This window comes from Limulus polyphemus, unplaced genomic scaffold (assembly GCF_000517525.1).
Source record: "Limulus polyphemus unplaced genomic scaffold, Limulus_polyphemus-2.1.2 Scaffold7561, whole genome shotgun sequence".
Classification (NCBI taxonomy): Eukaryota; Metazoa; Arthropoda; class Merostomata; order Xiphosura; family Limulidae; genus Limulus; species Limulus polyphemus.
In genome coordinates, this window is record NW_013673171.1 from 18,857 (window position 1) to 34,086 (window position 15,230).

General features: G+C 32.6%; 1 protein-coding gene across 1 annotated transcript in view; it reads left to right on the forward strand.

Moving 5' to 3' along the window:
- The window catches only part of LOC106474703 (phosphatidylinositol N-acetylglucosaminyltransferase subunit Q-like), a 28,874-nt gene extending 13,901 nt beyond the window's left edge, over window positions 1–14,973 (forward strand). The window contains exons 5-9 of the mRNA XM_013935395.2: window positions 3,084–3,237; window positions 5,397–5,589; window positions 10,096–10,210; window positions 13,070–13,134; window positions 13,884–14,973. Coding sequence (XP_013790849.2) covers window positions 3,084–3,237; window positions 5,397–5,589; window positions 10,096–10,210; window positions 13,070–13,134; window positions 13,884–14,018 — 662 coding nt within the window. The 3' untranslated portion in view covers window positions 14,019–14,973. The remainder of the gene's footprint in view (window positions 1–3,083; window positions 3,238–5,396; window positions 5,590–10,095; window positions 10,211–13,069; window positions 13,135–13,883) is intronic.
- The last annotated feature ends 257 nt before the right edge of the window (window positions 14,974–15,230 follow it).

The following is a 15,230-nucleotide window of genomic DNA, read 5'->3' on the forward strand; positions in this document are numbered from 1 at the left end:
ATTCCAGGTTCCAGGCCTCCCTCTTTTTCCCTTCTTCTCTCTTCTAGATGTCTAATTCATCACTCTTGTCACTGACTATCATGTCATGTCTGACCCTGTGGGTATTCATCTCTTCTCCTGTTGTTGGTCTCATTTTCTGTCAGCGGTCATTTTTTTGTTGCTCCACCTTGGTCTCTCTTCTAGATTCTCTTCTAATTTCCTTTTCTCCTTCCTCCGATCCATTTGGTTATTTTTTTCATCCAGTCTGTGGTGGGCCATGGCCGATATGTCAGATACCTTCCTACATGTCACTCTTGACCCATCCTCCATATATTTTCTATGTTCCATCCATCAATTTTTTGTTTTCCCATTCTTTGCTTTCTCTTGGACATGATGTCAGTCCCTATTGTATTTATTGGTACCATGAGGGCCTTCTCTCACTATATTCACAGCCCTGGATTGGCATTCCTTTTTCTTGGATGTTTGACTTCTGATGGCCCATTTTTAGATGGTTTCCTCTTCACACACCTCCCCTCTTTCACAGTAGGCTACTAGGTTTGGGGGAGGGGGGCATATCATGAGATCTAAATCCTTTCTCATGCCCACTCAATATTTGTTATTTCTAGGCATTCTCTTCACCTCTTGTTTAGGCCAAATTAAGCCCTCTCCTCTTCATCTGCGAGCTATAGCATCTCTGGTCACCAGATTTTGCACTTCTCATTCTCTTCCTGCATAAGAGGTTCTTTCACTTTTGGGAATTATTGCTTCTGTGGAACCCCTCATTTCTTTGAAGAGCATGCACATGCACCTCCTTCAGAAGACCTTGTATATCCAAGAGTTTCTTTCTTGGCTTCCATTGTCTTCATTACTGACTCTCAAACCAAATCTATCTCTTCATCACTGCTTCCCTCTGATTGAGCCATATCTCTGGACAAGTATATAACTTCTGGTATTTGAATGCAGGGCGAGCATTCATTCTACTTCAACGTGCTCAAACTTCTTGATATTTATTGAGTATGTTCACATTCCTGCTTCTACTGGTGGATCACTTGGTCATAATCCATTTGGTCAATTCCATTATCATTTCTTACACCAATCATCTCGGAGGCACCCATTCCAAGACCCTTTGCTTTCAGGCATTTGACATACTATTCTGATCACATTCATTTTGGGTTTGTCTCTTTGCTTGTAATTTGCTGGGAGCTAAGAACTTGGTGACAGACTTTCTGAACCAGTCCACATTCTACTGATGGAGTGGTTTCTATGACCCCAGCTCTTTTGCAGGGTTTGCTCTCAGTTGGGCACACCACTCATAAATGCCTTTGCCACCATCTTCATCTCAGGACTTCCTCTCTTTTGATCCCCTTTTTCTTATCCTTCAGCTCTGGCTGTTGATGCTGTAAGTCAGACCTGGTCTCACTTCTTTCTATATGCTTATCCCACTCTTTGTTGGTTTTTTTGCTTATCAGTTAAGATACTTTCTAAGTATGTGTTTTATCCATATGATCCTTTTCTAATGCAGAGACAGAATTTCAGCTTTGAATAGATTGATTCATTAAGTGTAGAATGTGCACTGTATTATTGAAATGAGCATGTATTCTGTCTCAGATAAAACAGAAGCCTCACAGGTAATCTTTTTAGTTAAGAGCATAGTTTTATGCATTTCTCACCAATAGTGGGATTTGTGTGTTTTTTGTTTGTTTTTGTATAACTAATGTTGTGTGGATGTTGTATAGGAAATGGTAGTTTTTTTAACCATTGCCATACCTATTTTGTTTAAACTTAAAAGCCATTATGTAGATATACTATATTAATTAATAGTTTTCTGTGACCATAGCTCTATTTGTCCCATAGTCCTTTTATAGTCAATCTATTACCTCAATAGACAGTTTAATCTTTCAGTAATCTTTGATAGGAAGCTAATTACATTTCTTTGACAGTGTATAGCTTTTTGATAGGCAGTTTTTAGACTTTTTATTGACATTTTACAACCCCTCAACTGATAATTTATATTATTCTGTAATAGGCAGGTCTATAACCTTTATATTTAGTCAGTCTGTGAAGAACTGTTAATATGCATTCATTATAAGCTTTTGAAAAACAGTCTTCAATTTACCTTTATGCAATAATGAGTCTTTACCATTGATAAACAAGAAAAGCATATTTTAACACATTTGTGGTGTAAGTGATTTTTCTAATTATGTGCAATAGGAATGTTAAGCCTCCTTGTGAACTCTGTTTTAGATACTGCTAATTTTATGGCTTTACGTTATGTTTTATGACAGAATGACTGCATTGACAGCTTTCTCTTGGGTGTTCCACTGGTGATACATGATGTCCTGTCTTTACCCATTTAATAAATATGAAGTGATTTAATCTAGTAAATTTGTTTTATTTCAGTTGTCCTTTCAACATGGCATCCGTGCTCCACCAGTGGTACATGATGGAATGCGTGGCTTTATTATAGCCGTCCGTACAAAGTATATGCTTTCATATAGGACTTTGGAGATGTGAGGTGCAGTTATATCTTATGGGTGTTGTGTACCACAGGTAGCTCATGACGTCCAACAGAAAACATGCAAATGTACCACTGGTGGTGCACAATGTCGTGAATGTGTTAATGACGTTTGCCTTTATTTTCAATATCATACACACACACACACACACACAATATCCCTATCATTTTCAGAAGGACAGTATATTTGTTGAATTAAACTGTATTACATTTATGTTTATTGTTACAACTATTTGTGTGAAGAAACTTTATCTTTCAACTAGAACATGCTTTTCTTTAAATTTCATAGTTAAGTAAGATTGGCAACAATAGAATTATACATGTAAATGAAGTAGGTAACTTAAAAGTTCATTAAAAAAGAAATTACTGTATCACAGTTAAATGTGGCATTATTTTTAATATATTTGAGTGAGAAATGGACACATTGATCTTCAATTAATTGAGTTAATATGCTCACTGATCCTTTTTAATTCACTGTTTTATTTTAGTTATGTAATCATTTTAGTAGTAACTGTAGGAATGTTGAAAGTTTTTGTACATGTTTGGATTATACTTTTCAAACTGACTTAACAATTCATTTATATTTCAGCATATATATCAGTACTTAAACCTGTCTTCACCTTTATTTTGGAATCTTTCATTTTCATTGGAATTTGTGGAGTTACTTTTCATCTCAGCCTTCTTAGTGATTTATTATCAGTAGCTACTATTCACATCTACTGTTTTTATGGCTATGCTACAAGGTTTGTCAAAATTATATTGTCTTACTTTAACCATAACTTGATAATCTTAGCTAACACATAAACATGTCTTATGATAAGTACAATGAAAACAGTGGTAGAGAGCTTAGATGTTTCTACCTGAAGCATGAACCCTGGATGTTCGGAAGGTTTAAAAGTTGCTGTTCCAGACAAGTTTTTGATCTCGGTGTAAAGAGGCTCATTTCATCTTACTTTGTTAGTGGATTTATTGATTATATCATATACAGATATCATTAATATTGAGTTAAAAAACCTTTTAGCTTCATTCAGCACTTATTTAGATTAGTTTAAAATGTATTTTGCTGTTGAGCAGTTATGAAGTTGATATCAGGAACGTAACAAAATTGGTGAATGTTGACCATAAAAAAAATATCTCAAGATTTATTCTATTTATGTTAAAATTTTAGAACTTTGGTTTTATACGTTCGAGTAGTTATATTCCTGTTTTTTCTTTAGACTGTGGGCTATTTGTTAATTTAATTAAAATATTTTGAATTTTTCAAGCAGATTTTCAAAATTGATGGACATTTGTTAATTAGTAAAATGTATGTCATATACCATAGTATATTTATTGTTTTTAAGACAGTAATACTCTTGTTAAAGCTTTAATATTATGTGCATACTATCCCTACATGTAATTAGTGCAAAAGTTTTATCTATTAAAAAAAGTTAGTCAGTTGTACAGTTTTTTGGCTATGTAACTTCCATGTAGCCAAATTCAAAGCACAAAGCCTATTGCTTTCATTCTTACTTTGTTTTGGCAGTCACATTTGTGATGACATTTGAACAAATTGATAATGCTTTCTAGTCATTTGATATTAATTATGGTCGATTTTGGATTTATTAAAATCACTAAACCTGCTGGTATAAATATAGCTAACTGAAAGATAGTGTTACAGATCATCTTGTTGAAAAATTTAATTTTTCAATGCTTTAGGTCAAATTCAAATCAGTTGGCAATTTAGTAAGCAATGCATTTTTTGTTGTTTTGTTTGCTTGTATTTACAAGTTTTAAAGGAAACAACTTAATTTTATACTTGTAATATGCCAACCACATTGCTGATTTTTTATTTTTCTGTACTGGCCACAGAGATATGTTTTAAGATATTATATTCATACATGTTTAAAAAATGTTTAAAAATGTATAAAACATACCTTAACAACTGTATTAAATAAAGAGCAAATATTCATTAGAAAAAACAATTTTTCTTAAAGTACCTTATTTTATTGTGTTTATAAAATTCTTCTAGTTGAAAGTCAGTATGAAATGTGCATTGTCCTATACACAGTACATTAAAAATATGTAAGTAAACATGATTTACTGTCAACCATATATCTGTACACTGTATATCCCAAGTGCCAACGTGACGTACACTTATCGATACACACAATGTTTTAAACATGAATCATGGAGACAGGCATTGACATACATACAAAATGCATTATGAAGTACATGAGTCAACATGCTAGATACTCTAACTTGTACAACAACAAAAATAATTTACTGGTTTGTCAGTTCCATCGAATGTTAGTAAAGTTAATTCAAATAAAAATAATAATAAATAAATGAAATAGATGAAAAAAGGTATTCACATGAAATAAAAATAACATTCTGTAATCTGACCTGTAAATGACATAAATGAAATTGATAACAATTACAATAAGTACAATTTACTTACTTAATCTGATTCATACCTTGACAATTGTTGTTCATGAAAATTGATGATGGATATATAGCAAATAGACCATTACTATGCCTTTTATAGATGATTTAGACAGAATCTTGAAGATGAACAAGCAAAGATGAAATGGACAGCAACTGCCTATTTTAGCGTAACACTTGTGAAGAAAGTTTTGGCAGATCAATTTATAAAAGTAGTCTATCAAATCCCAGCCAACCTGATGATCCCTGGTATTGGATGAAAGTTGTTGACATATTATAACATATTCTCTTTTGCTTTCACTCTTGGGTTCTTAAAATACAAGATTCTGTTTTTTTTATATATCATATTTTACAACACATTCTATGACTATATTTTATGATCTGTTAGTATTCCATGCTTTTGTATAATAATTTATTTTTACTTGTGTTATTTAAAAGGTATGTCTTGCTTATAAAGGTTTATATTTTTGTTACATAGGTTATATGGACTACAGTTTTCTGGATTATCGGCTCTGTGGAGATTGTTTCGAGGAAAGAAGTGGAATCCACTACGTAATCGTGTAGACTCTCATGAGTATAGTCACCGAGAACTATTTATAGGAACAATGTTGTTCACAGTGCTGCTTTTTTTACTACCTACCACATTGGTCTACTATTGTGTGTTTTCAGTTGTAAGTTGCATCAGATGCATAATAATATTTAAAAAGATAGAATTATAATACAAGACAGCGTGTACCAGATAGTTAAGAATGATAAAATTCATAATTTCCAAAATTAGGAATTCTAGAAGATTATAACTGTTTGAAATTTGTTTTTTGCACTTTTAAAGGATTGTCCTTAAACAAGTTTTGAATAAAGACTGGAAAATCAATTCCCTTCAATATTATATCAAAGCAAAGACCATTGTCTAAAAAGAACCATCAAATATACTAATTATGGAGTTGGTCTAATAGCAATAGTGTTGTAGTTTCCTTTGGTTAAATGTTGTGTCAGAAAAATAAAAACATGAACTTTATAAAATCTTGAGAGAATTAATTTCAAGTACTGTATCCAATATTTCACTTAATACCAAAAGTGGCCATTATTCATACTTCTAATCTGGATATGGACAGTAGAATGTTGCAAATCTGAAAAAATGTACATTAACTATTTTGCATTTGAATAGTTGTGTCAGTAGTTAACCATATTAGATGAAGATAGGTTTTGTCATATACTTACTTTAAGGTTTATGGCTAAAATTTGCTATTCCAATACAGTGCATTACCTCCGCTCACATGTATAGCTGTTCTCTTTCAGTGCTGCCCTCCATATGCAAACATTTTTTTGCATGCCACAAGTTTTGAACTCCCATATACCCCACAATCAAAGTGGTTTAACTGCGTCGCTCATATAAATCATCATGTGACAACCCTCCACCAATAGGAGTGTGACACACCTTCCTTATGTATGTGACTCCCTTTATTTGATGCTACCGAATTATCACTTCTCATTACGCAGTGATCGAGTGCACATGTTTTTCCATTGTGCTGTTTTTATGTGTTCATTTCTTTCTTTTTTTTCTCCTTTTTGAATTGGTGATTTACTTGATTTATTCATTTTTGACTTCTTCAAGGTTTACAATGAATTCCAAAGTTTGTTTTAAAACTTCTGATATTATTATAGCTACTCCGAGTGCCATTACTGGCTTCTGGTCTGGGGGGGGGGGGTCTCAACTGAGGATTTTTCTGCTATCATTCTTTAGGAAATTGATCGTTATATGAGATGTCCTTTTTCTCCCGACAATGGTTGAGTTCCTCCTGCATTGCCAAATCCTGTTCATGATGAGAAGGATTTTGACAGGTTTTTTTCTCCTCCTAACTTTGACGTTTCTTCCCATGCATCTTCTACAAGATCTACTAGACCTAACTCTGCATCTTTGAATATGCTTCTCGTTATCATATAATACTGTTCCTTCCTTTTTACATGACACCTGTCATAATGGTCCCTTGTTTCCCCTCCTTCCTCTGGCATCAGGGTTCCTGCTGAGCATTTCAATTCTCAGTTGAGAACTGGTGTTAGCATGCTTCATCCTCCATGGGCTTCTGATCTTTATGCTTTGGCTTATCAGGTGGCTCTTTTTCTCCATCAGTTTGTTTTTGGAGATTTTCCAGAGTCTTTGGAATCACGTGTGGACTCTATGAGTCCACATTCATCCCTTTAGTCTTTGGTTATTCATTTTTCTCATTCTGATACCATGACAGCTCCCATAACTGTTTCTCATCCTGCAACATCCCATCCTTTACTAGTTCCTACCAGTAGGGGTTCAAAATTTCACCGTTTGTCTCAAGGTCGGATTCATTGTCGCCAACAGTTCCAGTGACTTTCAGATTGTTTCCAGGTCGGTGGGAGCAAGTTTGGCCAATTTTGTTCATCTGTGGTGGTTATTCACTACTGATTCATGGGTGATCTACGTTTTGTCACAAGGATTTTTCATCCTCTTCCTTTCTCCTCCACCTTTGTCTCGTGTACCGATTTCCTTCACATTAACTTGGGATCGAGCTACTTGCCTGAGTCTATCCAAAGTTATGCTGATCCTTCGATCACAGATAGCTGTCATGCCTATCAGCCAACCTTCTCTATCCTGCCCAAACCAGTTTCTGGTTCTTCCCTGATTTTCCATGGAGTCCTTTATCACATTCAAGGGTTTTTTATCCTGGACTATGGATGAACAAGGTAGACATCTTGAATGCTTATCTTCATACTTATATTTCTCATCAGTCCAGATTCTATCTTCAGTTTGTTCACTACGGGGTTGTGTATCAGTTTTGTGCCTGGTCTTTCGAGCTTGCTTCAGCATCATATGTATTTTATTGAGTGGTCATGGCTTGTTCCAAACTTCTGCATGCTCTGTTGTGTTAACATAATTACTTGGATGACTGGCTCCTGTTAGCTCATTCCGATGTGGAGTAATCTCAACACACACACACATCTGCTGCTGACAGTTGCAGCTTGTGTTGATTGGATCCTAAAGTTGGTGAAGTTTCCTTTTGCCTACCCACTACGTATTTTTTAACACCCCCTCATTTGAGCCCAGCCTTCTCCATTCAATAGTGTTTTCTGTTCTCCATGCATTTACTGCTTCCTTGGTTTCAGCACAAAAGGTCCTGTCACTTTTGAGGACTTGGGCTTCCATAGAAACTCATATTCCTTTGGGTCTTGTACATATGTTTTCTCTTCAAAGGTCTCTGCATGGTCCATGGAATCTTGCTTGGAATCCATTGGACTCCCCACTTACCCTTCCTTCTTCCCTTACAGCCTATCTACATTGGTGTTTGAACAAGGACAGGATCATGAAGGGAGTACTGCTTCCCCCACCTTGCTGGATTTGCATTTGATCACAGATGCTTCTCTCCAAGGTTGGGGAATGTTGGTCCATCAGCAAGAAGCTTCTGTGCAATGGTATCAGATTGTTATGTATTTCCATTTCAACAGGTTGGAGCTAATGGCGATGCAATGTGCTTTTGTTCATTTTCTTCCACTGGTACAGTACCGACATTTCATGCTCCATGCCAAGAATTCCACCATTGTGGCCTGTTTTAATCACTCCGGGAGTACCCATTCCTTTTCCCTTTTTGGTCAAACATTGGACCTCCTTTATTGGGTCCATACAAGGAGGATAAATCTCCTTGTATGTCATGTTCCAGGTGCTTTTCACCTTGTGGTGGATTATTTTTCAAGACCTAACCCAGTTTATCCCACGGAGTAGTTTCTCAACCCTCAGGTTTTCAGGTGGCTATGCAATCAGTGGGGTACTCCTATCAGGATGCTTTTGCCACTTTACTCCAACACCAAGTTACCTCCTTTTTGGTTTCTGGTTCATCATCATCAGACCCTGGCAGTGGATTTTCTCACTGTTTTTCTCTTCCATCCATTTCACACCTTTATTCCTGGTCTGCTCCAGATAGACATCTATGTCCAGTATGTGTTCTTTGATATTCTATTGCCTGCATAGTCTCCTTCAGTAGTTCCTGTTTCCACCTTCTCATTCCCTGACACCGTTCATCTGTATGTGACCATTCTTCTTCTATCTTTATGATTTGGGATTGTCAACTGCTTTGTTTATTCTGTTCCTCCCTGTCTTTTGCTTCCCAAATTCTGTTCCAGGTGTCTGGAGTTTCATCATCATCATCCATTGGAGGAGACTCTTCAGTCAGGCACGTGGTCTACTCCTCGTATGTTCATCTCCCGCTATCTTTATTGGGTACCTTCCTTGTCAGGGTACTGCCTTCCACCTGTTGCAACCCTTCAAACTTTACTGTGTATATATTTTTTCCTCCAGGGGCATGTCCCATTTAGGATTTGGATCCCACTCGTTGGCACTGTACGGCTAAATGAAATAATAAAAAAACAGTATACCTATGGGCAATAAAGCACTCTATTGAGATGGGGTGTTCCACAATATTACTAATAACTTTTTTCTCACAATATACTTGATTTAAAAGTGGTGCAATCTCCCACGTGTGTTCCTCTCCCAATGGGGATCACATGTGCTTCATGGATGTTCTTCAGATGCTTTCAAAGGATACTTATTTCTTTTCATTGCACTGGTCCTTCCACCTATTCAATGTGGAGGTAATGTACAGTATCGAAAGCTATTATTTTCCTATACTGAAAATATATTTCTAATAGGTGCTTACCTTCTCACACACTTCCTATCTTTCCTCTCCAGTGAAAACTAGTGCTTTTCTTTTCTGCGTAATCTTGAAGTGATAGTTTGGTAGAATCAGAGGGAGTCATATGTGTCACACTCCTGTTGGTGGAGAGATGTCACATGTTGATTTACATTCGAGATGCAGTTGAACCACATTGATCATGGGATACCTGTGAGAGTTCATGGCTTGTGTCATGCAAAAACATTTTTGCATATAGAGGGCAACACTGAACAAGAATAGCCATATATGTGAGAGGAGGTAAGTACCTATTGGAAATATATTTTCAGTATAGGAAAATAATAACTTTAGGTTAAGCAGTTAATATATGTGTCAAATGTACTGTATATGCAAAATTCTTTTTTTAGTATTTCTTATGTAAGTCAGCTCATTGTGATTAATAACAGCTAAGTAAGCATAGCCAATATATTGAAAATACTAGCTAAAACTATTCAAAAAAGCATTAAATAATATATTGTTTTATTTCAGCTTCGAATCATTGTTTTGATTGCAGAAAGTCTTATCAAGTGGATGGTCAAAGCTTTAAATCTAATGCCTTTGTATGTTGTCATTTTAAGAATTTTTAAGTCTGATCGTGTTGCTGGTAAGTATATAATTTTCAAGGAGTAGATTTAGATGATTAGTTTTAAACAGAAAAACAATATATTTCTAAATCATATGAAATTTAGTTTTTTAACCCTTTCACGATGGGCTCGGTAAATATACATAAATTAAGTATTTATACTATAACTTTTAATGTAGTAAGTGCATCTTCACAAAATTTGATAGACTTTTAGTAAAGATTAAATTATGCTTTTTTCTTTATAGAATGACTACAGACTATAACACGAAAACACAAATGTTTAGTCTAAATTGCTAAAATCTCATAACATTATTCATTTGTATATATTTATTATATTGACCTTCCAGCCATGCCTGACTAACAATACATAAGTTACAATGAAGCGGTGCACGTCCACTCGTGATACCGTATCTAATAATATAAAACTGATCTTTAGTCTTTACAAAATGACCTGTCTTGGCTGTGTTTCAGTGGACTAGTATTTTGTAAAATACAGTCACATTTCAATTATTATACATTATATATGTATATAGATTATTGCTATCTTGAAATAAGTTCTTAAACTTATTTTTCATAAAACATAGAACAATAAATAAAGAAGTAAAGCAAACACAAAATTTGCACGTGGAGGATATGAAACAAAATATTTTTTTAGGTTTTATATACACATTTGAATAACCGAAAAATCATAAATTACTACTTTAATACCATGGAATTCCACTATAATTTATCAAGCTTAGTAACTAAAATGTATTTTAGTCTAAAAAATATGAAATTTCAAGCAGACTAGAGACACACCCTACCTTGTTGAAATATTGGTTCAAAAGAAAGAAATGGTGCCAAGACCGTTAAATGGCTGAGAGAGCCACTAGGGGGACATTCTGAGCTTCCGATTGGTTATTTATGTCATATATAGAAGTAAGTATATAAGGGAGTGTTTCCAAAAATGAAAAGATTTGTGTGGGAGGCCACTATGTTTGATTCAGTACATGAGCAATATCTTGGCATATAGAAAAGATAAGAGGTCCTTATTTTATATTTTAGCTTGTCAATATCGGTAGTTTGAGTTCCTAATTCGTACAAAACTATAGACTTTGTATTTTGACATCACAAGCATCTGATTTGAACCAGTGCTGCATTCAACATACCACACGACACTTCTAAATTAAGAAATTAACTTACGTTTAATGCTAAAATTGAAATTATACTCTACAGTTTGATACCAAGCTTATTGACATAAATTTGTAAGATAGTAGTTCAATAAAATTTTGAATGTGACTCAACAAACGATATGACATGGCCTTTGACACGTGACCCATCGTGATAAGGTTAATTAGGATTTTCTCATTTGAATGGATGTTATAAACATTTTAAATTGTGCAAGTATTTTTTCTCAGGTTTCTTCAAAATTAATAAATTATAATTATAATGTTCAGTTATATAATTTAATATTAACTTTGTTCAGAGTAAACTACCTATTTTAGAGCAAAACTAAGTTAACCTAATTTTTAAAATGATATAAACATAAACAATATGTTGTTAGTAGCTACTGGTGGGTTGTTGAATTAATATATTCAATTTATTTACTAATTTTCTTGCTTGCATTGGTTGTGTTTTCAAAATTATTAAAATTATAATTATCATGCTCTGTTACATAAATTTAACTTAATTTTTTAAATGTTATAGACATGCAGTACATTTTTAGTAATCTAATAGAAGATTATAGAACTAATATATTGAATTTATTCATTCTATGTATTACTTGCATTAGTTGTTTTCATTAAAATTGTAATTTAACGGAATCACAAAATTGAGTAGAGTATTTGAAGAATTTTTAATTATAGCATAACTTTATGGTTACTAATAATAGATCTGACTTGGCAAAAATATTGTATTTGGAAACCTGTTTGTCATAAAAGAAAACTGATCCAGAATAGAGAAAGAACTTGTTTTCAGATACATAAGTCTTGTTAATCTTACCAAACTTAAACATCTTTACCCATTTATAATGCTACATTTGCTACAACTTTGTGTAATTTACTAACTGTCCATGAATGTATCATTTTGGTAACTTGATAAAGATTAAAATTTCAATTGTTACAGTCTTTTTAAATCTCATGTTTGTAATATCAGGATGCAATGGTATTTGTTTTAATTGTTCAAAAACCAATGATTACTGATTGAGTAGCTTTTCAATGTGATTGTGATTCAGAATAAACTATGCAAGAATAACTGTATGACAAATCTAATTTGTGTGTCTGTGTATGTGTGTGTATATATATATATATATATATATACTACCAAATATTTAGCATTTTTCTAAAGGTTCTTATTAAGTTGAATGTTTTATGTTGTTGTTCAAAACATAGTAAGATCTTTGAAATAGATGGTAAATTAAGTAGGAAATTTTACAACATTTTCTTGGAAACCTTTTATTTTAAATAAAAGAAACTTTATATTTTCAAGTAAAAAAATAAAAGATAGGATAAGGTCATGGTTTAATATGATTATGTAAAACAGGAACAACATTGGAAAAAAACCAGGAAAATGTCAGACTTTAGTTGGTTTTCTTTGTGTGTGTAGAACTGGCACAACATTAGAAAAGACTGGAAAGAGTTAGAATTGAGTTTGTTTATGTAAAATGTACAATATTAGAAACGACAGAAGTTTAGAGTTTAGTGTGTTTTGTAAAACATGTACACAGTTTGAAGAAAAACCAAGAAAAGATCAGAGTTTAGTGTGAGTAAGGAAAACTGGCACAAAAACTAGAAAAACATTGGGGAATGATCACAGTTTAGTGTTTGTGTTTATATAAAAGTGGCACATCAATAATGTTTCAGAGTGCTTTTAATTTTGAAATTAACATGAAATATTTCCTAGGGGAAGTTTTCTTTACCATTTGCCACCATTCCAGTAATAAGAGAAACATGACTTTAAAAATGCAGGCAAGTAGTGTACATTAGTTAAAAATATGAAGTCTTTACATAATATATTTTTACATTATTTTAATATTTTGGAATATACCCTTTATTCCACTATGTGTTAAAAAAGATTTCTATATATTTATGTACTTGTACATATCATATTTTTTTTATTGTTTTATTTATGTATGTGTTATTTTTAGTTCTATCATGTATGTATACTCTCTACGTATACCTGTATTTATATATTTTTTATAGTAAATTCTGTTAAGCCTGTACTGGAAAATTTACCAACTTAGTACCAGGTACTCCTTCAGTGCACAATATTTTACTTAAATATGATAAGTATGAGTGTTAAAAAAACCAGTGAAAAGTATTCTTCAGACCTGCAGATTTGTGTCTGAAAGACAGTAGTTTTAGGCTGGAAAGGGTTTGTAAGTAATGTATGTAAAACTATTACTTGGAAGTTATGTAGAGGTTCATCATGAGGATTAAAGTAAACAATCAAGTTTATTTATGTAAATCTTAACAACTTTAATTCATGTATTAAATCTGATACCTTTCTCATGTGTATGTATAAACAATTTAGCTCATTATTTTGGATTTCATTTAGTTTCACTTTTAATCAATTTGCATTGTTTTTTAAATTTTATGTGTATCTTTCACAGTTTGAATACTTTTATGATATCTATATGTCTAAGTTCAGTGAGTTGCTTTACATAGTTTTTTTTTCTGTAATATTAGGTTAAATACTTTTTAATTTTATCTACTAGTTGGTGCAAGTTCCCTATGGTCATCTTATTAAACAAACTCTCCCTGTTGAAGATGAAAACAATAAAAGACTAATCCCATCTTGGACAACATTATTGGTAGACATAATTACAGGAAAGATTATATACCCTTTGTAAAATTAGTAATGCATTTGAAGTTTATAGAATATTTAAAAAAAGTGTAATAGAAGTATGAAAATTGTATCATATATCATTACATAAGAAAGTTTGATACTGTAAAGAAAATCTGTATTTAAAACTATTTTGATACTTCTATATGGTACAAAGTTTTTATAAAATAAATGCTTCTTAGAACCTAAAATGATAATAATTTAATTGATATGCTGTTTTACTTATATATTATAATGCAAAAGTTATGGTTCTCATAAAAATTCAAAATTATGTGTTTGAAGATTCAAAGTATTTCAAAATTAGAGATACTGAGTTTCACTAATAATGTATACCAAAAATATTATCATCTTCAAACTGAAAATTGTATGAGATAATTATGTACATTAGAAATATTAATCAGTATAATAGGCATTGATTTTTTTTGAGTAAAATATACTAAGTTTTTGTAGACTCAGCTGCTGAATGGGATATCTGTTTGCTAATATTTAAACACAGATTATGTTAATGCATTAATGAAATATCAAAATCATGGATGCTAAGTTTCTTGAGCATGAAAGCTAATAGGGATATTGACAAGAAAATAGTACAAATATCCATAGTTATATATTCACTTCCTGATTGAATAAAATAAGTGTAAATAGTACATTATGTGTTGTTGTCATGGTTAGTAGCCTAAATGTACAATTATTAATTAGTTTCTAGTTTAATTTGTTACATTATTATTGTTGGTGTTTTTTTATTCTGTAAACAAACTACATAATACAATTCATACTGAATAACAGGTAGTTTAGACAGTGTTTTACACCCTGTTAGATGAATATGTGTAAAAAGCTATATTTATATATGTAGATAGATAGATAGATAGAGTAATAGATAAGAAATGAATATATTGTATGATGTAACTTTGTTGATATGTGTTAGAAAGTACTGGTGTAAATAAATACCTGATTTGTGGACAGTACTGAATGAGTTGGTTCATTAGACTATGGTATGAAATTTAATGATCATTGTGTGGATACAGAAATTTTCATTAATTTCTCTAAGCTTCCAGTACAGCACGTAGTGGAAATGACTAGCGTAAGGTAAGTTATATTTGACAAAAATAAATTTTCTGCACTGTACTTTAGAAAAACTATAATTTGTTTTTTATAAAGCAGAAACAGTTAGTGGCCTTATTAAAATATTCAATATTTATATTTTGTAAATATAAGTTAAGAA